General features: G+C 36.9%; 1 protein-coding gene across 3 annotated transcripts in view; it reads left to right on the top strand.

The window, feature by feature from the left end:
* The window catches only part of Als2 (alsin Rho guanine nucleotide exchange factor ALS2), an 80,522-nt gene that overhangs the window by 41,175 nt on the left and 16,242 nt on the right, over positions 1-23,105 (top strand). For all 3 annotated transcript variants that reach the window (XM_042666956.1, XM_042666957.1, XM_042666955.1), the window contains exons 10-23: positions 484-655; positions 3,055-3,235; positions 5,571-5,636; positions 9,733-9,895; positions 13,841-13,972; positions 14,354-14,482; positions 15,461-15,531; positions 15,911-15,977; positions 16,975-17,177; positions 17,291-17,356; positions 18,785-18,883; positions 19,407-19,571; positions 20,434-20,545; positions 21,017-21,094. In XM_042666956.1, coding sequence (XP_042522890.1) covers positions 484-655; positions 3,055-3,235; positions 5,571-5,636; positions 9,733-9,895; positions 13,841-13,972; positions 14,354-14,482; positions 15,461-15,531; positions 15,911-15,977; positions 16,975-17,177; positions 17,291-17,356; positions 18,785-18,883; positions 19,407-19,571; positions 20,434-20,545; positions 21,017-21,094 — 1,704 coding nt within the window. The remainder of the gene's footprint in view (positions 1-483; positions 656-3,054; positions 3,236-5,570; positions 5,637-9,732; positions 9,896-13,840; positions 13,973-14,353; positions 14,483-15,460; positions 15,532-15,910; positions 15,978-16,974; positions 17,178-17,290; positions 17,357-18,784; positions 18,884-19,406; positions 19,572-20,433; positions 20,546-21,016; positions 21,095-23,105) is intronic.

Below are 23,105 nucleotides of genomic sequence, written 5' to 3'. Positions count from 1 at the left end.
AAAAGTCCTTTATGTCCCATTGTTTAGAGGAAGATAGCTTCTGGGTCCTTGATACTTTTATGTGCAGTGTGGGGTTCCTCTCTGTTCTCATCTTATTTCATGCAAAAGGAGCTCCTGAGCCATGTAACATTTGGATCTCTATGTTTCTTGGGTGTCTGTGTTTCTAATCACTTGTAAAGTGAAATAAAAAAAAAATCTTGATTATAGCTGAAAGTAGATTTATATATATATATATATATATATATATATATATATATGCAAAACATTGCACCATTAAGCAAACAAAAAAGATCCTACCTATCTTGTTTATAAATTTTCACCGTCTCATTTCAAGCTCTAAATGGTTTAATATTCTGCTTTAAAAAATGCCTCCATATTTAACTGTTTGCTCTAGCCAGGCAAAATGAGTCATCTTTGCCATACCACGTTGCTATTCATACACTATGTTTTATTTTTACAATCTTTTTCTTTTTCTTTTTTTAGCTTGGATATATAAGCAGAGTAACGGCAGGAAAAGATAACTATCTTACATTGGTAGACAAAAACATTATGGGGTATATCGCCAGTCTCCATGAGTTGGCTACTACAGAAAGACGGTTCTATTCAAAACTAAGTGATATCAAGTCTCAGATACTCAGGCCTCTTCTCGGTTTAGGTAAGTTGAGACTTCTCCCTACTCAACCCCAAGTCATGAAAATTCTAGCTCTATCTGTTCTTCCTTATATCATAAACCAATAAAGCCATGCTGGTGCCAATGGCTTACACCTGTAATTCTAATTACTGAAGAGGCTGAGACCTAGAACATGTTGGTTTGAAGCTAGCCCAGGCAGAAAAGTCTGCAAGACGCCATCTTAAATTAACCAGCAAAATACTCAGCTGGAGTCATGATTCAGGTAGTAAAGTAATGGCTGTGAGCAAGAAACTCAGTGAGAATTTGAAAACTACTCTTTTTCTTCCTTTTTTAGAAAGAGACAAGATCCCTCTAAGTTACCCAGGTTGACCTTGAACTCCTAGGTTCAAGCAGTCTTCCTGCCTCAGCCTTCCTCAGGGCCTGGGCAATGTCCCTGAGCCTCTTTGTGTTCAAGGCTAGTGCTCTACCACTTGAGCCACAGCACCACTATCAGCTTTTCTGAGTAGATTAGTGGAGATAAGAATCTCACGGGTACTTTTCTGCCCTGGCTGGCTTTGAACCTTGAACCTTAGATCTCAGCCTCCTGAGTAGCTAGGATTACAGGCCATGAGCCACTGGCACCCAGCTAAGAAAATCTTTTGAGTTGTGGGTTTTTTCTTTCTTTTCATTCTCTCTCTCTCTACCTCCCCCTCCCCCTCCTTCCCCTCCCCCTCTTCCTCTTCCTCCTCCGCCTCCTTCTTCTCTCTCTCTCTCTCTCTCTGTACAGGTCTCTCTCTGTCCTATCCTACTGCTTCTCAAAATACTTCTGCTTTTATTCTGTAGAAAGTAGAGCTTTTAGGATATGTACAACTGAAAAGGAGAAACTGCATTAGTGAAAGTTGGCCCTAGAATCTGGACTTCGAGGAAACACTCTTGGGTCCACTAGTCCTTAGATATGTTCCATGCTAATTTTTCCTTTTCTTTGGTAAAATTATACCAGGTGAAGAGTCATTGGGATTTACAAGTCATTAGCATCTTATTCTACATTAGTGTGACTTGATTAAATCTGGAAACCTGACATGTTTTTGCTTAGTTACAAAGAGGGATTGGGAGTAAGGCTATGTAGAGGTTGAGGTTATAGGTTTACCATAGTACTCAGTTGGATACCACTCTCCAGGTGTACTAGGTACTTGAGTCTGTAGGACAGTAGAAAGGAAGGCAGCATAGAGATGGGGCTTGATTGGCATGCAGAAAATGGACAGGGAGTTTTCTTTTATACTCCCTCACCATTTTTTTTTAAAATTTTTTTGGTGCTAGTCTTAAGGCTTGAACTCAGGGCCTCGCACTGCTCCTGAGCTTTTGTGCTCAGGGTTAGTGCTCTACCACTTTAAGCCACAGTGTGATTTTTCAGCTCTTTTAGTAGCTAATGAATTGGAGATAAGTGTCTCAGGGACTTTCCTGTCTGGGCTGGCTTTGAACTGCAATCCTCACATCTCAGCCTCCTGAATAGCTAGGATGAGTAGCCATCAATGCCCGGCTTCCCTGGACCCTTCTTAGGATGCAATTTAGGCTAATACTCAGAACATTTTGCATTAAGATGATATTGGTTGATATAGATGGGTCCTTCTTTTTAAAATGGAAAAACATCTACTTTTCACATAACTAATTTACAGTTTTTGTGAATACAATCCCTGTGTAAATTGGGGACTCTGCTTTGTTTTGTTTTTATTATGTTTTGTTATGTATTGTACAGTCCCTTTCTGAATGTTCCTCTTGTTATGCTGGGACTATCTGTAGGGTTTAGGCAAAGAAAAGGCAGCCCAAACTGAAAGGAAAATGCAGCTTGCCCTTTCCCTGGGCCTGCTTCCTGACTTCTATTATCTTACCTCGTCTGCTCATCAGCCTCATTGTTTCGAATAAAGTCTTAGAAATGAGGAACTTGGTTTTGGAAAAGACAGATAATATGCTGATGCCATCTGAGTTTTAGATTTTCTTCTCTGCACTGAAGACGTAGCCTTGTAGGTCAAATAGAGTAAGGCTGAGTAGAGCAGAGGTTAGAATAAGAAGTTGGAAATATTATCATAATTACAGAAGTAAATTAAATTAATTCCTGCTGTCACTAATTATATGAAATCAGTGAAATTGTATGAATTATGAAATGGCTTTAGCTCATTTTCAAATTTTCAGGAGTATTTGGCTGATATCATCTGAGAAACTTTTTGTTTGTTTGTTGGTTGGTTTGTAAAATCCTGAGATCTTAATACTAGATCTTTTGGGTTAGAATTATAAGGTTCCTGTGAATGTGTTTTGAATATATGTCTTAGATGACTGGGTTTGGATTCCATAGGTAAAAATATACCCCAAAAAGAAGTATTCTTAGAAAAGTTCATAATATTGATCTTAGGACCACAAGAAAATATGTCATCATCATTATTTTGTTACAGAAAATTTGGGTACTGTGACTACAGTCCAGCTGTTGCAGGAGGTGGCAAGCCGATTCAGCAAGCTGTGTTACTTAATTGGCCAACATGGAGCCTCACTGAGTAGCTTCCTTCAAGGGGTAAAGGAAGCCAGGAGTTTGGTCATTCTGAAGCATGCAAGTCTCTTCTTGGATAGTTATACAGAGCAAGTATCCAGTCCTGTGTCATGTTCAATCTCTACAGGGTTATTCTGCCAAAGGAGAGCAGGTCCTTAATCAGAAGAGACTAGATTAGGGAGAGTGACAAGGTAATAGAAATTAAAAAGCAGTATTTTAATCTTAAACCAACTATAGTTCTGCATTGCCAAAACTCATTGTTCTTTAAAAGGGGGAAAATGGTTTAAAAATAATAAATTCTTATTTTTTTATATTCTAGCATAGTGATTGATAGAGTACTTATTTGCATAAAAGAATTGGAAGCAGTGGTGCAGGCCTTATGAGACTAAGGCTGGAGGATTTTTGAATTTAAGGCCTGCCTGTGCTACATAGGAAGGCCTTCTCTAAAAACCGAACACCTCTGCAGCCAGCAAAACAAATGTACTGCAGTATATCTGGTCATTTTGTTTTCTTAAGTAAATTATACTAAAATTAGAGGAAAGAAGTAACTAATTTTAAGACCAATTGTAAATATGCAGCTACTCTGATGTCTGCATTTTTTTTACTGTTGTATAAATGAACTTAAAAGGACTGACTACATTTGACATAAAAATATTTTCTTGGGCTGGGAAGGTGGCTTAGTGGTAGAGCGCTTGCCTTGCATGCCTGAGGTCCTGGGTTTGATTCCTCAGCACCACATAAGCAGGAAAAAAAAAACCGGAAGTGGCGCTGTGGCTCAAGTGATAGAGCGCTAGCCTTGAGCTGAAGAGCTGAGGGACAGCACCCAGGCCCTGAGTTCAGGCCCCACAACCGACCAAAAAAAAAATTTTTTTTTTCTTAACAAGACCTACCATAGTTATATCCAAGGTTTTTAAACATTTTTTAAACATTTTAAATTAAAGTATTTGAAGGCTTAAATATTTTTAAATAAAATATCTCAAGTATATTTGATAGTTAGCTTAATTTCTTTTTTCTTGATTTACAGTTTGATACTATGATTCAAAGCATAATTGAAGTCTTATTCTAATGTGCCCTAGACTCTGCTGTCCATATGAAATATGTATTGTCTTTATTCCTTGTTTATTCATACCTCATCCTAATAACAAATACTGAGTACCAGCAAGTGCCAGACACTGCATGGAGCTCCTCATTCACTGTAGCCACAGCATGGTTCAACAAGAAGCACCTGCCCTCAGGGGGTTCATGCTCTACCTGATTTTTGTTAGGTTATTTAAAGCATGAGTAATGTATGCTTGTTATTGAAAACTTAAAGCAAAGATAACCAAAGGGATATTTAAAGTTGCCCTGCCAATGGAAATAATTCTGTTAATCAGTTTAGTGTTTTTCCTTTCAGAGTTACAGATATAAGGAATTTCAGTTCTAAGCAAATTAAATATACTTAAGACTGTTGTTTGAGATGTACCATCTTGGTTTGAATATTTTAAGTCCCATCTTTCAGACATGAAAATAATAATACAACTTGATACTAACTTTAAAATTACATTTTTGTTTGTGTGAAGAGTTCAGTTTTTATTAGTATAATTTTCTTTTGACTTGTATTTATCTAATAATACCTCTATCCATTTCTTTTTCTTTTCTGATACTTTAGGACAGATGCTTGAAAGAAAATTTATTTTGATATCTTGAGCTGCTTTTTGAAACATTTTAGATAGGGCAAATAAAAGTAGACATAGATGCATTTAAAATTATTTTAATTATAAAAAATACCTAAAATATATTTTAGGTGATACTGTAGTAGTATGTAGATTCTATTATAGTAAAATAACACCTAAACTTACCATAATAAACCTTTTCAAAGAAAGACTCCAGCATGTGGAGCTGTTATTAGCCTTTTTCTTCTCTCACAGAATTGATTGATTGCTAGGCTCAGGATCATGAAAGACATGTAGCTGATTCACGTTACTTTATCAACATTTGTTCCCTAGCAGTATTTCATTATTTAATCAGTGTATTCTGATTCTTATGCAAACTCTTTTAACATGCTTAATTACTTCCAGTCTACTTTCTGAAGACTTAATTGAGAAACCTGAAGTGAAGAGAAAATTTTCATTAAAGATCCAACAATTTTAATTATATTTTCTCCAGCTTGTTAAGTTACCACCTAACTTACCTGCTGGGCAAATTCTGGCAACTTCTGTTCAACTTCAGGTGTTTTCAGAAATTTCTTTTTTTATACTATTTTTATGAAACTGGTGTTCACTCTTTGCCCCCACCTGCTGTTTTTCTCAGTCCTTTACAGTTTTTGAATGTTCTGAGACTCATTGGTAAGATTTTAAGATGTTTGTTCTAGACACTTGTTTGAGAACTGTTTGTTCTAGTTTAAATTTCACCATTGATGTAAATTTATTTTCTTCTTCACTTAAGGTATTGTATATCAATTACAAATTTCCTGGTTATGGGTGGATTCCAACTTCTTGCTAAGCCTGCCATGTAAGCAAAACATACACCTTCCAGTTTTCCTTGTAAAACCAATGATTAAGTTTTATACTGTTTATAAGTTTTATACTGTTGTGTATTTTAAGGGGGATGTGGTTACAGTTACCTAAGTCAGATAATGAGTATATTTCTTTTTGGACAGTAGTATCACTCCTTCCCTCACTCTCTCTCAGTTTTTCCCTTTAATTTTTTTTTTCATCTAAAAAAGAATATGGCTGGAGGCATGGCTTAGTGGTAGAGTACTTGCCTAGCAATCACAAAGTTGAGTTCAAATCCCATTAACTCCAAAATATAAGAAAGAGAATATTCTCTCTCATGTTAGTAAATAGTAAATAATGTCAGAGATGGTTAAAACAAAACATACATTGCATGAATATAAAGTGTTTGCATGTAGCTTTGGGTAAACAATATGAAAACCCTTTGTATGAGACTAATAAGCTTGAACTTCGTTTCTCAAGACATGTTCTAGCAATAAAGGCAAGTTAAAAAAATTCTACTTTAGTAGAAAGTATTTGAGTTGTTTGCTTTTATTCCACATTTAACAAATGTTAAGGTTTGTGCTTTTTTCTTTTATTCTTCTATCCTAATAGGAGTATTAACATCTTTATCTCACTTCTGATTTTAGAAAATGCTTTTTTCACCATTAAAGATGATTAAGTTTTTGTATATATTATTTGCAGGGCTAAACACTTCCATCCTAAAAGTTAGAGAAGGAGCTGGGAATATGGCTTAATGGTAGAGTGCTTGCCTAGCATGCATAAAGCCCTGGGTTTGATTCCTCAGTACTACATACACAGAAAAAACTGGAAATAGAGCTGTGGTTCAAGTAGTAGAATGCTAACCTTGAGTGAAAGAAGCTCAGGGATTGTGCCCAGGCCCTGAGTTCAAGCCTGAGGACTGGCAAAAAAAAAAAAAAAAGTTAGAGAAGAGTTGATTTTTTTGTTGTTGTTGTTAATGTTTCTAGGCTAGCACAAAAACCTAGGGCTTACCTTGCACTCTTCTCCTGAACTACAACTCCACTCCTTGAATGATTCTTTTTTCTTTTGTGCTGGTACTGGGCTTGAACTCAGGGTCTAGAGCTGTCCTTTAGCTTTTTTGCTCCAGGCTGGCACTCTACCACTTGAGCCACAGCTCCACTTCAGGCTTTTCTGGTGCTTAGTTGGAGATAAGAGTCTCATGTACTTTCTTGCCTGGGCGGGCTTTGAACTGCAATTCTCAGATCTTAGCCTTCTGGGTAGCTAGGATTGCAGGTCTGCCACCAGCACTCCACTGAGAAGTTCATTTTTTAAAATTTGTTTGAACTCAGGGCGGCAAAGAGTGTCTGGCTTTCTTCCTTTGCTGGTGTTCTACCATTTGAGCCGTGCCTCCAGCAAGACTTTGCTGGCTATTCTGGAGATGGAGTCTCATGGCGTTTTCTCTTCCTTTTCTGATTTTGAACCAGCTCTTCTGGATCTCAGCCTTTGGAGTAGCTAGGAGATTATAGTTGTGAATGAATGACTCCAGCTTAATGACACTATTTTTTCAGTTCTTTTACATTCAGCTTTTCTGTATCATCTTCTAATATTTTTGTGTATTGTAAGAAGCACATAGATGTACTTTTATAAAAATACTTTATTGTTATTATAAAGATGGTAAATAGAATGACTACAATTACACAAGTCAGGTAATGCGTACATTTCCTTTCATACAGTGTCTTCCTCTCTCTCTCTCTCTCTCTCTCTCTCTCTCTCTCTCTCTCTCTCTCTCTCTCTCTGCTCTCTCTCTCTGTCCTTCCCTCCCTCCCGTCTCTACCCATGGAGTTGTATAGTTCACTTTCATCAGTGTCCAGTGAATCCCACTGCACTTTTCACCCTTTTTCCCTCTAGATGGGCTTTTTAACCAACTTATATTTTTCAATCAAGCTTCTGGCTTTGACAAGTTCACAATTGTCGAAGTATGAACTTAGAATTGTGGGTTTCATGTTTATAATCTTTTATGGGTTTTTTTGTCATGGGCTTGAACTCAGCCTGGGATCTGTCCCTGAGCTTTTTCACCTAAGCTCTACCACTTTGAGCCACAGCGCCACTTCCAGTTTTCTGGTGGTTAATTGGAGGTAAGAGCCTCACGGACTTGCCTGTCCAGGCTGGTGTTGAATTGCATTCTCAAATCTCAGCTTCCTGAGTAGCTAGGATTATAGTGCCCGGCTTTATAATCTTTTTATTGTCTTTTTTTTTTTTTTTTTTTTTGTCAGTTGTAGGTCTTGAACTCTGGGCCTGGGCTCTATCCCTTAGCTCTTCAGCTCAAGGCACACATTCTACCACTTGAGCCACAGCTTCACTTTCAGTTTTCTGGTGGTTAATTGGAGATAAGAGTCTCATAGATTTTCCCACCTGGTCTGGTTTTGAACCATGATCCTCAGATCTCAGCCTCCTGAGTAGCTAGGATTATAGGCATGAGCCACCAACACCCTGCTTAATCTTTTTATTATAATGATTTAAAAAAGCTCTAATGTTGATGAGATGCTGAATTGTAGCCAATCCAATAATTAAAAGTAGAAAGAACACTAATTTTTTTTTTTTTTTTTTTTTACAAATAATGTTGCTTGAAGAAAACCAGATTTAATCACAGATAATACAAAAGTATACAAATATTCTTGGCAATGTAAATGGGAAGCTTGAGGGCTTTGTTGCTAAGAATTATATGCTATATCTATAAAATATCAGCATGATGCCCAGCATATAATTGTGACTCATTCACTGACAAGATGATTCTGTCCCACCAGTTTTTCTTTATAAATCTTTTTTGTGTCTTGGTCTAGCGAGCATGGTCCAATTATTTTTTTTGATCAGCACTGAAATTTGTTAATAAAAACTTAAGAATGAGCTCGGTGCTGGTGGCTTACACCTATAATCTTAGCTACTCAGGAGGCTGAGATCCAAGAATCATGGCTCAAAGCCAGCTCAGGGAAGAAAGTTCCCAAGACTCTCATCTCCAATTAGCCACCAAAAAAAGCTGGAATTGAAGCAGTAGCTTAAGTTGTAGAGCACCAGCCTTGAGTGAAAAAGCTAAGGGACAGCACCCAGGCCCTGAGTGCAAGCCCCAGAACTGGTGTGTGTGTGTGTGTGTGTGTCTGTGTCTGTCTGTCTGTCTGTCTGTATGCATGTGCATGCACACACACATAATCATGAAGTCATAAAAAATTGAATATAAAAACTAAGTGTTAGCTTCAGTTTGAAATGGTTTTGAAGACCTCAGTATTAAAATCCTTACCTACAATTTGCCTTACCATTTCCTGTTAATTGTGGTACTGATTTTTGAAATTTTTTGTTGTTGTTGTTGTGCGGCTTGAACTCAGGGTCTGGGTGCTGTCCCTAAGCTATTTTGCTCAAGGCTAGCACTCTACCACTTTGAGCCATGCACCACTTCCAGTTTTAAGTAGTTACTTGGAGATCAGAGTCTAATGGACTTTTCTGCCCAGGCTGGCAGAAAACTGTGATCCTCAAATTTCAGTCTCCTGAGTAGCTAGGATTAAAGAGCTACTGGCATTGGGCTTTTTGCAAATTAAAAAAAAAACAAAAAACAAACAAAAAAAACCCAATGTCTTTCCTGTCATAAACTGTTAATAGTTAGTGATGAACAATTAAAGGAAAAGAGAAGAATTTAAACCTATTTATCTCCTTGCTAATTCTTGAAGCCAAGATCTAGTTGTTTATCATCCATTGTTCCTGGGATGAAAACAATTAGAGCAATTAAACTTGGAGTACATTCCTATACTTTGGGCTTTGTAAATGACAGATGTGATGTCATTTGGTCTCTGATTATTCTCTGCATATATGAGATGCATGCTACATTTTTCTAGAACATAGAATCTGTGATTAGCCAATTGTATTAGTCACTATTACTACCATTTGTTACATTTTATATTAAAAATCCTATTTTATGGAGAAATTGTTTACTTATATCTAGGTATTTTAGTGTATTTTTATTTTGTTTTCATTATACTAAAAATGCACATTCTAAACAAAAATATTCTACTGAAATTTTCTGTGCTATATTGCACATACTGTGAATGCCACAATGACTAATTGAATCTTTTCCACCTTACCTCTAGTGATTTCCTAAATAAAAACCAGGAATTGTTGCAAGATTTATCAGAGGTGAATGATGAAAATACTCAATTAATGGAAATACTGAATACATTGTTTTTCTTGCCAATCAGACGACTTCATAATTATGCAAAAGTTTTGCTAAAGCTTGCTACTTGCTTTGAAGTGGTAAGTTTCCAGATATATTCTCTTTGGGTATATAGGAAGTTGTCAAGATTCATGATAATTTGGATTAAGCCACCATAAGATCTCCATTTCTACTGACCTTAATATTGTATGTATCTGATTAAATGCCTTTCTCTTCGGGTAAGTGAAAGCCAAAAGTATGACTAGGTAAATATAGTTTCCTTTGCTGTAGATTTAGTTTTCCTTCAGGACTTGATCTACATTGATTGCATTCATTTTATGCAACTGTTTCTAAAGTTGAAACCCTATTAGGAATGCTACTCACTCAGGAGTTGTCAGAGTTTATGAAATGTGTGCTCAGAATGACTCACACAAAGCTCGGCTCTTTAGAAAAACAATTATTTTTTTTTACTAACATGCATTAATTGTACATGGAGAGAGAATTTCATCCTGACATTTCTATACATATATACAATGTATCCTAACCAAATTTATCCTGTAACTCTCCCTTACTCCCCTGCCCTCTTAAAATAATTTCAACAAGTTTTAATGTCCTATTTTCACACATGCAAATAAACTACTTTGACCATATCATTCTCATTCACCCTCTCTATTAGCCTTCCTCATCTTTCTGGTACCTACTCTCCCAGTAGAGGCTATTTTACCATCTTGTCATAGCTATTGTATTTTTAGTTTGTATTAATTGCACCAAGGAGTTAGTTTAGCTTTTCAGACATCCATATATTTTGCTTTAATCAGTATAATCTTTATTGCTTTTTTTCCTCCACCCACCAATTCCAACTGATCAACAGCTTTCATTAGATTTCTTATGTCATCTTCATACATAGTTGTGATGTATTTCAAAATTATTTACCTTCTTTTTTCCTTTCAAGTATGTCTCTCTCTATGTATATTACATACACACACATACATATGTATATCTGTGCACTTATACATGTCCATAAGCATGTATGTCTTTTAGGCCTAGCTTCCACAAATTAGTGAAAACATTTGATATTCAGCCTTTTGACCCTGGTTTATCTTGCTCAACCTGATGCTCTTCAATTTCATCCATTTTCCTGCAAATGATTTCATTTTTCTTTATAACTGTGGAATATACCATAGAATATATGTATTCCATATCTTATTTATTCATTTGTTGTTGGGCACTTCAGCTGATGCCATTATTTGGCTATTGTGAACAGCAATGTAATAAACATGGTTGTACAAGTATTTGGTTTGGGGCATTCACTCCTTCACATATATACTCAATAGTGATATGGCAGAGTCATAAGGAAGGTCTATTTTTAGTTTTTTAAAGAGCCTCAATAGTGGTTGCACAAGATTGCATTCCACGAACAGTGTATGAAGGTTCTTTACTCATTCCTCCTCCTCAATCCGTGCTAGCATTTTTCTTTGCTCTTTTGCTATTTAATTTTTTGAGCTATTTGTATATTCTGAATGTTAGTCCTTTATCTCTTTCATAGCTGGCAAAGATTTTCTCTTATCCTGTGTGGATGATCTCTTGGTTCCGATGATTGTTTCTGCTACTATGCAGAAACTTTTTAATTTGTCTCATTTATCAGCTCTTTTGTTTTCTGGGTAATTGGAGTCCTATTCAGAAAGTAATTACCTGTGCTTATAATTTACAGAGTTTTCTTTATGTTTTCCCATAGTAGATTTAAAATTTCAGCTCTACTTTGGTTATTTGATCTATTTGGGGTTTATTTGGATACAGAGTGAGAGATAGTGGTCCAGTTTCAGTCTCCTGCATTTATAAATGTTGCCTATATATTTGTCCCAGCACCATTTGTTGAAGAGATTGTTTTTCTTTCAGTGGATGTTTTTGACTCCTTTCTTGGTCCTCTATTTTGTTCCTTTGGGTTTGGGATCCATTTTGGTGCTAGTATTAAGCTGTTTGTTACTGTGGCTATATAGTTTAGTTTGATGTCTTGTGATACTACCAACATCAAATTTTTTGGTCAAGATTGCTTTGGCTATTTGGTTCCTTTTATGCTATGTAGAATTTTGGGATTTTTTTTTTTCTATTTTGGGGTTTTAGTGGAGATTACTTTGAACCTGTTGATTGCCTTTGGTAGCATAGCCATTTTCATGATATTCTGCTAACCCCTGAGCATGAGTGGTTTTTCTATTTTCTGATGTCATCTTCACTTTCCTTCTTCAAAGTTTTATAGTTTTCAGCAGCAGTTTTTCACTTATTTGGTTAGGTTTATTCTTAGGAATTTTATTATTTTTGAGGCTAATAGATTATTGTCCTGATTTCTTTCTTAGCCTGTACATCCCTGGTGAACAGGAAAGCTACTGGTTTTTTTGTGTGTCAATTTTGTATCCTGATACCTTTTGCTGAAAGTGCTTAGGGGTACTGGGGTAGAATCTTTAAGGTTCTTTAGGTATGGGGTCATATTATCTGCAAATAGATACAATTTGACTTCTTTCATATTTGAATTCTTTAATATTTGAATTCCTTTAGTCTTACCTTATTTCTCTGCCTAGGAATTCTAATACCATATTGAATAACAGTGGAGAGAGTAGATACCCTTTTTTCTCTTCTGACTTTAAGGAAAATGATTTCAGTTTTTCTCCATTTCATAAAATGTTGCCTATATATTTTCCATATAACCTTTATTAAGATTGGTAGGAAGAGGTCAGGTAGGAAGGTGAGTGAGAATGTTAAAAGGGATGACAGTGATCAAGAGGCACTGTATTCATAAATTGCTTTGCTGAATGACAACTCCAATGTACAACTACTTAAAAATAATTTTAAAAAGATCAAGTATATTCCTTCTAAGCTTCTTCAGTTTTTTTTAAATCATAAAAGGAGATTGGATTTTGTCAAAGGCTTTTTCTCTGTCAGTTAAAATGATCATGAGCCTATTTATATGATACAGTAACATTTATTGATTTACATTTGTTGAGCCATCCTTGCATCGCAGAGATGAAAAAAACTTGATCATGGTATGTTAACTTTTTGATGTGTTGTTCAATTTGGTCTACAAGAGTTTTGTTATCAGTATTTTGAGAATTTTGTTATCAGTATTTATAAAAGATGGTTCTATAATTCTCATATATTTGGGGATCATCTTGGAACTCCTTGCTGCCTTTGTGGCCATTATTATTATTGTACCTGAGTTTGAATTAACTTTTTGCTTGCTATAGGCATGCACTGAGCCATAACTGCTTTTCTTTGTTGTTTTCTGTCTCCTTGCAGTCTCCTCCGTGGTTTCTGATTTTCTTCCTGGTTTTATTCAAATTCTTACAGTTCTTTTTTTTTTAACTTAATTTTATTTAAAGGGTGATGTCAGAGGGATTGGCAGATGCTTCTAGTCCACCATTTTGCCCTGCCTCCCAGCCCTTGTCTTTTTGCCAAATAATAAAAAGTTTTGAAAAATCTAAACCGATGCCTCTTTTCTCATTAAAAATAATTTTTGGAAGGGGGGTGTTTTGAAGTAAGGTCTCATTATGTAGCCTAAACTGGTTTAGAACTCACTGTCCTCCTTTCTCAGCCTCCTGTATGCAGGAGGACATGCTCAGCTATAAAAATTCTTTTGTTTTGGGAAACATAGTTATTTGTTATTTAAAACCTTATTTGAAATTAATAAATGCTTAAAAGTTTTAAAGTTTTATTTACTAATATGGCAATCAGTACTTATATACCATATATACAAAATAAAGGGCCTGCAAACCTTGAGGCACCTCCTACCCTCTCCCAAGTTGTCAGCTGTTCTCACCAATAACTGACAGTGTTTGTTCCTTTCCTTCCTTGAATTATTTCTCTTGTTCCACATTTACATTAGTGGATTTATTCTGAAATGAACTCAGTTCCTTTTCCAGTTCCCTGCAGTTTACCTCTACTGTTCTCAGGGTGAATTTCCTTCCTAAATTAAGTCTTATATAGCTAAATCACACACTGAGGCTGCAGATTCTGGACAATTGTTCTTTTCTTTCCCTTTAATTATTGGCCTCTAGACATCTCCAGAGTATCAGAAACTGCAGGATTCCAGTTCTTGTTACGAGTCTCTTGCTCTCCATCTCGGCAGGAAAAGAAAAGAAGCAGAGTATACATTGGGTTTCTGGAAGACCTTTCCAGGAAAAATGACGGTAAACCATGCCAGCTATCCTTTGTTACTACCCCAGCAAACATCACCGTCACCTACTGTTCCTCACTTGTATATAACAAAACTGTTGTAACAACTCCTTTTTGCAAATGTCTTAATGTCTATAACAATGGGACTTCTAAATAGCAAAACCCTCCTTCATTTCTAGAAATCCTCTCTGAAGACTTGCCTTTAGTTTGTTTCCGTCTTTTGGGTCATCCTGGGATCCAAGTTTATGAAGTGTTTGGGTCCTGTCTAAACTTAGATTTAACACATGTTAGTAAGATATGACCTACAAATTCCCCTAAATGTGATTTGTGTCTGTTTCATTTTCTCTTCCATATTAATTTTTATTGTTTGCTTTATTATTTATTTTTAACTGTAGGATTCCTTGAGGAAGCCAGAGCGCCGGCTGCTGTGTGAGAGCAGTAACCGAGCCCTCTCTCTGCAGCATGCTGGCAGGTTTTCTGTGAATTGGTTCATTCTCTTTAATGATGCCCTCGTCCATGCCCAGGTAGGCTAGTCCCTAACCTGTAAAGAGGCCCTGGAAGGTGGGCTGCTGCATTTACTAACATCACATATTCTGTATCATTATTACTGAACGAAAGTTCATTATGTGACACATGACTGTATAGATTGTGATTCTCTGCAACTTTTTGTTGTTGTTGTTGGCCAGTCCTGGGGCTTGAACACAAGGCTTGGGCACTGTCTCTGAATTTATTTTGCTCAAGGCCAGCACTCTACTACCTGAGCCACTGTGCCACTTCAGCTTTTTTTTGTGTATGTGGTACTGAGGAATCAAACCCAGGGCTTCATGCATTCTCGGCAAGCCCTCTACCACTAAGCCACATTCCCAGCCCTCTCTGCAACTTTTGAATAAAAGAAATATTTAAGAATAGCTTCTGTGGTATGAGCTGGATATCACACAGCTTTTTTTCTTTTTGGTGTCAGAGATCAAACCATGGTGTTCAAGGTACAGCCTAAGCAGACTTGTTTTTTGCTTTTTGGTGGTCTAGGGTTTGAACTCAGGGCTTCATGCTTGGTAGACAGGCATTTTGCTGTTAAAGCCATATCTTCAACCCTTTTAGCTCTAGTTATTTTTGAAATAGGATCTTACTGTTTCCCCAGGCTGGCCAGTACTTTGATCCCCCTATTATACTTTACACCATAGCTGTGATGACAGGTGTATACCACCATACTCAGCTATTGATGGAGATGGGATCTTGAAGACTTTTTGCTCAGGCTGGCTTAGAACCACAATCTTCTCTATCTCTGCATCCTTGGTAGTTAGGATTACAGTGTCAGTTACTGGCACCACATTAGAGAGCTTTTTTTGTTTTCTGATTTGAGCATGAGTATCAGCCATGTGGAGGTCCTCTCTCTAGGACCTTGTGCAACAGAGACTGCAGGACCACATGGGCTAATGATGGGAACAGGAAGAGGTTCCAGGTTGACATAGACTTCACAGACGTGCCTTCATGTTCTCTTTCAGTTCTCCACACACCATGTATTCCCTTTGGCCACACTGTGGGCAGAGCCACTTTCTGAAGAAGCTGGAAGTGTGTAAGTGTGCTCTCTCTTCCTGCCCCATTTCTGTGGTTCTCCATTCTGTACTTAGCTCATTCCCTTAAATGTGAAAAAATACTCAGGAGGGTTGGGAAGCTACCTGCCCATTCTTCAGAAGATTCATTTCCTAGCACATTGGATAGTAAAGTGGCCAAACCTGTGATGATGACAAGTCATGGTAAATGGTAGAGGGGCCTCACTATTCTTCACATTCCCGTTGTTAACAGAGAGCAATTATATCCTTTTCCCACTGTGAGATGCAAATCTAGGGCATAGCATTTAAATTTAATTGACTTCTACTTAGACAACTTTTTGTACAGAGGTATTTTATGACAGGTTATCATACCTATGGTATTTATCCTTGTGAACATTTTAGGAATGGCTTGAAGATAACTACCCCTGAAGAGCAGTTTACTCTCATATCATCAACACCTCAGGAAAAGGTTAGTCCATTATGATACTTTCTTTGAATCTTTGGCCTCTTACAGTAGTAAAGAAGAAATAAAAGTTGTTCTCATTTACAAAAATGACCCACAGTTATGGTAGAGATTTCTTGGGATGTTGAGATGTTGTGAGGTAATAAGGACATTATATCAAAAGACTCTCGACAAGGCAAAGTTTATTTCTGTATAAAAGTGCACCATCAGCCAACATCTGGCAGGCAAGCACACAGAACTGGCAAGCTGGCTGCTCCTCTTTAATCTCCTTAAGCAGCAAGCCCTACCCTTCTGCTTGGTGGCCAAACCAAAATTCTCAATCGGCCACAGGATGTGGCTTAATTAACAGGAACAGGATCAACTAAAATTCAATGATTTTATAACAGGATTTTTGAATTAAAGTGTAACTGGAATAGGATATAATTAAAATATAACCAGCTAGGGCCAAACCACCTGACCAAAGCAGGAACTTTTCAGAAAAACAATTTTTCTTTTCAGAAAAATCTTCATTAAGTGAAACTTTTTAAAAATAAGTTAAAGCCAAGTGCCTGTGGCTCACGCCTGTAATCCTAGCTACTCAGGAGCCTGAGATCTGAGGATCACAGTTCCAAAAGTCCAGGCAGAAAAGTCCCCATGAGACTCTTATCTCTAATTAACCACTCAAAAATCAGAAGTAGTGCTGTGGCTCAACTGGTAGAGCACTATCTTGAGCACAAAGAGGCTCAGGGACAACGCCTAGGCCCTGAGTTGAAGCCCAAAAACTGATGACACCCCCTCCCCCCCAGAAAAAGTGACAATTTAAATCATATAGCAATAAACTGATTTTATCTACTTAATTTTATTGACTTAAATTTAATCATATGACATATGTAGTATTAAGCATGTAATAAGAAAAGCATTAGGATACAAAAATTATTCACTCCAAGTAAAGGTGGCATAAGCCAAAAGCGGTGCTTGACAAATTGTTACTATAAGCCTGCTGACAGTTGTGTTTTGCTCCTAGACTAAGTGGTTACGGGCTCTAAGCCAAGCTGTGGATCAGGCTTTGAGGGGGACTTCTGACCTTCCACCTTATGGAAGTAGCAGCAGTGTTCAGAGGCAGGAACCACCCATTTCACGCAGTGCCAAATATACTTTCTACAAGGATCCCCGCCTAAAGGATGCCACTTACAATGGGCGCTGGCTCTCAGGAAAGCCTCATGGAAGGTGAAAATACTTAAGCTTCTGCCTAGAAGGAGGACAGTAGTCACATTGCAGAAAAAGCATTTATTATCTGAAGCATTCACTGACATGAATATTCTTTGCATATTCCTTCCCAGAGGGGTTTTGAAGTGGCCGGATGGAAAGATGTACACTGGCATGTTCAGGAATGGCTTGGAAGATGGGTAAGAAAGTTGTTTAAAATATGACAAATTCAAGTTTGGTCACAAATGACATTTTTTAATGTTCAGAGATGCAATTCAAATAAGCATTAGATTTTTGTTTTTTTAATTTAAATACGCATTAGGACCCATAATGCAGATGTATGAGCATGAAAAAAGTTAGGATCTGGAGGGTAGCCTTTGATTAACCTTGACTGAGTCATAGCTATGTGACTTCAATTCCATAGGTTCCCATCTGTTAAAGGGGGACTGTGTCTCTAAATTTCTCAGTTATGAAGACTAAACTTTGGATAATGTTGATGAGGAAACTGTTAAAACAATAGGGCCTCTTTTACACAAGAGACAGAGAAATTTTCCTTTTAGTAGTTTCAAATCTGTAGTTATATATGTTAAAAGAGAAACCTGTCGGGGCTGGGAAGGTGGCTCAGTGGTAGAGCACTTGCCTTGCATGCCTGAGGCCCTGCGTTCAATTCCTCAGCACCACGTAAGCAAAAAGAAAAAAGCCGCAAGTGGGGCTAAGGCTCAAGTGGTAGAGTGCTAGCCTTGAGCTGAAGAGCTGAGGGACAGCGCCCAGGCCAGAGTTCAGGCCCCACGAACGGACCCAAAAATAAATAAATAAATAAAGAGAAACCTGTCCAGTATTATATTATGGTAATGATACTAAAATGATATTGTATAAGCTTGCCTGTCATATTTTTGTCACTGTATATACATAATTTTTTGGGGGGGGAGGGGAACTCAGGGTGTGGGCACTGTCCCTGAGCTTTTTGCTCAAAGCTAGTGCTCTACCACTTTGAGCCACAGTGCCACTTCCAGTTTTCTGGTGGTTATTTGTAGTAAGAGTCTCACGGACTTTTCTGCCTAGGCTGTCTTTGAACTGTGATCCTCAGATCTCAGTCTCGTGAATCGCTAGGATTATAAGCTTAAGCCACTGACACTTGACTTAATTGATAAATTTCTGGCAGTGAGATATTTTGTCAGCTACAGAAGTAATTTGATTGTCTACATAAAAATATATATATAAATTGGATGATGAATTTGTTTGATAATGTTTTATGATGTCTTTTACTCTTTAATAGATTTTTAGAATGATAACAGCTTTAGATAATCTGCTTTATACCTATTTTATATAGATGAGAAAGCAGTATACTTGGACTTACCCAAAGTGATGCTGCTAGTGACAGAGACAGGTCAGACATAAGTCCTCTGCTTTTCATTGGCCTTTCTCAGAGACTTGACTCATTCCTCTAAGATTTGCTAAACAGCTTAGGTAATGGATATAGGTTAAACCAAGACCCTTTTTGCCCCATTCCTCCTATTGGTAAATCTTTTCTCTGTTCTTTTTATTGAAATGCTTACTGATGTACACATATAAAAGGTGAAGATGTCATAAGTACATCTTTAGATATTTTTTTCCATTTTCCTTGATAGGTATGGAGAATACAGAATCCCAAACAAGGTTCTGAACAAAGAAGATCATTATGTGGGCCACTGGAAAGAAGGAAAGATGTGTGGCCAAGGTGTCTATAGGTAATAACATTAGAAAGACTGTTGGACTGGTGTTACTTTTTCCGCGAAAATGTAGAGTTTGGGTAGCCATGATTTCTAAGGAGTAAATTCAGTACACTCCTTTAATCACTTTAAAGTCTTCCTTTAAAGTGCTATTCCTATTTCTCACAAGATGACAATAGTAAGTTAGTAAATTTGTTTCCTAAGTTCTATATGTTATATATAACATTCTTATATATCCTGCCTATTAATGTAATTTCATTACTCAACTCTAAGACAGACTGATCATCTTTCTTTCTTCTCATTGATAACTAATTACTTCATTTTCCAGTCAAGTGACTAAACATACAATTTCTTCCTATGTAAATGCAAATATACCTTCATTATGTAGTAACATTTTAAGCTATATTATGCAAAAATGCAACATTGTTATTTGTGAAAAATAACCATATAAACAAATAATTACCATTGAGAATATCACTGTGGATTTTTTAGACTTTGTAATAATGTTCATTTGATGGATCTTTACTGATCCTTTCCACAGTTACGCCTCTGGTGAAGTGTTTGAAGGCTGTTTTCAAGATAACATGCGTCATGGTCATGGTCTCCTCCGAAGTGGAAAATTAACTTCTTCTTCTCCCAGCATGTTCATTGGCCAGTGGGTGATGGATAAGAAATCAGGATATGGTGTCTTTGATGATATCACAAGGTACTGTATTCTGTTTTTGATCTCAAGTATAGTATAAAAGGATAAGGTTCTGTACTTCCCTTAAAATAATGATAATTTTATGAAGTCTGAGGTTTTGTAGCTTAGTCTAACTTTGCTGTATAGCCCAGAGCAGTCTTGAACTTTCCATTCTCCTGCCTCAGTGTCCTGTGTATTAGCACTACAGGCATTTACCACCATGCTAAGACTAAGCATCTTAACTTGGTAACATTAGAAAACATTTTCAGCCAGGAGCTGGTGGCTCACGCCTGTAATCTTAGCTACTCAGGAGGCTGAGATCTGAGGATCATGGTTCAGAGCCCGCTCAGGCAGGAAAGTCCATGAGACTCTTTATCTCCAATTAACCATCAGAAAATTGGAAGTGGCACTATGGCTCAAGTGGTAGAGCGCTAGCCTTGAGCTGAAGAGCTGAGGGACAGTGCCCAGGCCAAGAGTTCAGGCCCCACGACCAGACCCAAAAAATAAAAAATAAAAATAAATAATGTAGGGCTGGGGAGGTGGCTCAGTGGTAGAGTGCTTGCCTTGCATGCATGAGGCCCTGGGTTCTATTCCTCAGCACCACATAAGCAAAAATAAATAAATAAATAATGCATATGGAGATCCATGTCAGGTAGACACTCTGATGAGAACATAGTTTTGAGTAAGGTATCTTCAGCTGTCAGATAGTCTGGTGTGTGAGGGGACAGAATTCAGAATTCACCACTGTAACTAGAAAAGTAGAATAATTGGTATCTACTAACCTAGAAATAATGTCTTGGGGGATGTCCTTTGTAAAATAACTTTTATCCCTTTTCTCATTGCCATCACCAGTATCTGTTTTCATTCTTCTTTTCTGTTTATTCAGGGGAGAAAAATATATGGGAATGTGGCAAGATGATGTATGCCAGGGGAATGGAGTGGTAGTTACCCAGTTTGGATTATATTATGAAGGCAACTTCCACGTTAATAAAATGATGGTGAGTGTGATTTTTATATGCAGCTGCTACTGACTTTTAAAAATCCCTATATCTCTTAATTTTTTTTTTAGGGTGGTATGCCAGTATTGGGACTTGAACTCAGGGTATTATGCTCAGTTGGCTTTTTTGCTCATAGCTGTTACTCTATCACTTAAGCCACACCTCTGCTTTCAGCTTTGTATTGGTTTATCGGCAATAAAAGTCTCTCAGATTTGTTCGCTTGGATCGGCTTCAAACCATGATCCTCAGATCTCAGCCTCCTGAGTAGTTAGGACTATAGGAGCAAGCCACGGGGCCCAGTGTATCCCTAACTTTATAACCATCTTTTAATATTCTGCCTTCTTAGTACAATTTTCTTTGTCTTTTATATTATGGAAGACTTTGACGATTTGACCACAGGAACACTTTAATTTACTCTGCATTTTATTGTATTGTGATTTTTATATTGTTTTTTTATTTTTTCTCCCACAGGGAAATGGGGTTTTACTTTCTGAAGATGACACTATCTATGAGGGAGAATTTTCTGATGACTGGACTCTAAGTGGAAAGGTTGGAAATGTACTACTTTTTCTTTCTCTACTACATTCTTCTCCTAATTTTTCTTGAGTTTAAGAATTTATGTACCATAAGAGTCACTAATTTTAAATGTACATTTCAATGACTTTTTAAATATATGAAGTTGCATGACCCTTAGTTTAGATATATACATCACTTGAAAAATATGCTCCTGCTCTTTCAGTTACTTCTATTTCTGCCTTCAGTTCCAGATCTTATCTGTAAGACTTGCCTTTTTTAAACCTTTCTTATAAAGGGAATCATACATATGGCTTATTCTGTATAGTAAAAACAATATTACCATATTATTTTTGAAGTTTTCCTGTATAGTACTTGATTTTCTTTTCTCCCCTGTATAGTATTTCCAAACCACATTTTATTTATCCCTTCACTAGTTGATGGAAACTGAATTATTTCTTCTTTGTTCTTGTTGAGGATTGATCTCAACTTTGTTCTTGTTATGAAAGCATTCTGCCACTTGTACCATGCCTCTAATTCTTTTGCTTTGATAGTTTGTTTTTCATATAGTGTCTTGTACTATCTTTGCCCAAGCTGACCTTGGACTTCCAATCCTTTTATCTCTGCCTCCCTTATAGCTGGAACCATAAACTTGCTTCACCACACCTGGCTTGTTTTTGCAGTGTGGTTTCACTCACTCACAAGGCCCCAGACTGACCTTGAACTGTGATTTCCGTATCTCTGCCTCCCAAGTAACTGGGTTTAGAGGAGTGCACCACCATGCCTGGCCTACCACTGTCTTATTTTTAACTCAAGACTATTGTGAACAATGCCAATCTGAACAATACCAATATGAACATTTGACCTACAACATTATGTTTTAATACATGTTTTTGTTTCTTTTTAGTAGTTAACTAGAAATATAATTGTTGGGTTATGTCATAAATGTTGGATGACCTATTAAGAAACTTCCCAAATGATTTCCAAAGTGGTTGCTCTATTTTGCATTCTCATCAACAAAATGTGAGGACTTTAATATTTTCATTTTGCATGTGGATACCCATATGCAAAAAGAGTAAATTCTTAACTCACAAAAGTTACCTGCATTTTTCCTATTTTCTGTTTTCCTCTTACAGTTAGTTATTCTATTCCAGTGAGTATAAAGCAATATTACTATATTTAATTTGCCATTTACCAAATGATTAGTGATACAGACATGTTTTGTTTACTTAACGTATCTGTTTTACTGAAATGTCTATTCAAATCTTATTGTTGAATTGTATATGTCTTTTATCAGATATGTGATTTATACATGTTTTTCTATAGCCTGTGACTTGTTTTGTTTTGCTTTCTTCTTCTTCTTCTTCTTTTTTTTTGTTTTTGATGGTTGTGGGGTTTGAACTTTGGGCCTGGGTGCTATCCTTGAGCTCTTTAGCTCAAGGCTAGGGCTCTACCACTTGAACCACAGTGCCACTTGCAGTTTCCTGGTGGTTTCTTGGAGATAAGAGTCTCCCAGAATTTCCTGCTTTGAACTGTGATCCTCAGATCTCAGCCTCTGAGTAGCTAGGATTATAGGCATGAACCACCAGCACCCAGCTTGTTTTCTGAATGGTGTCTTTTTAAAGCATAAAAGTTGTTAACTTTTTATGAGGTCTAATTTATCATAAGAATTTTTATAACTCAGACTTTGGTGTCCTATTTAAAAAATATTTCCAAGAAATTTCTGGGATTATTTTTCTTTGTTTTTGAAGACAGAGTCTTACTATATAGACTTAGACTGTTCTGGAATTCACAGAATAGTTCAAACTGGCCTTGAACTCATGAGCCTCTGCATCAGCTTTTTGTGTATTAAGATTATAGGTATGCACCCATTGCTGGGAGTTTTTTTTTAGTTTTATACTGGACTGAGGATGTAGCTTAGTGGGTGAATGTTTGCCTACCATGTGCAAGGCTGTAGGTTTGATTCTCACTACTGTAAAAAATAAAGGTTTATAGTTTTTATATCTTGTATCAATAGATTAAAGATTTCCTGTAAGTGAAATTTTAT

This window comes from Dipodomys spectabilis, unplaced genomic scaffold, assembly GCF_019054845.1.
Source record: "Dipodomys spectabilis isolate Male_0828 unplaced genomic scaffold, ASM1905484v1 ptg000373l, whole genome shotgun sequence".
In the NCBI taxonomy this organism is placed as follows: domain Eukaryota; kingdom Metazoa; phylum Chordata; class Mammalia; order Rodentia; family Heteromyidae; genus Dipodomys; species Dipodomys spectabilis.
The sequence above is the reverse complement of the archived record's forward strand: the minus strand, read 5'-3'. Positions and strand labels throughout refer to the sequence as shown.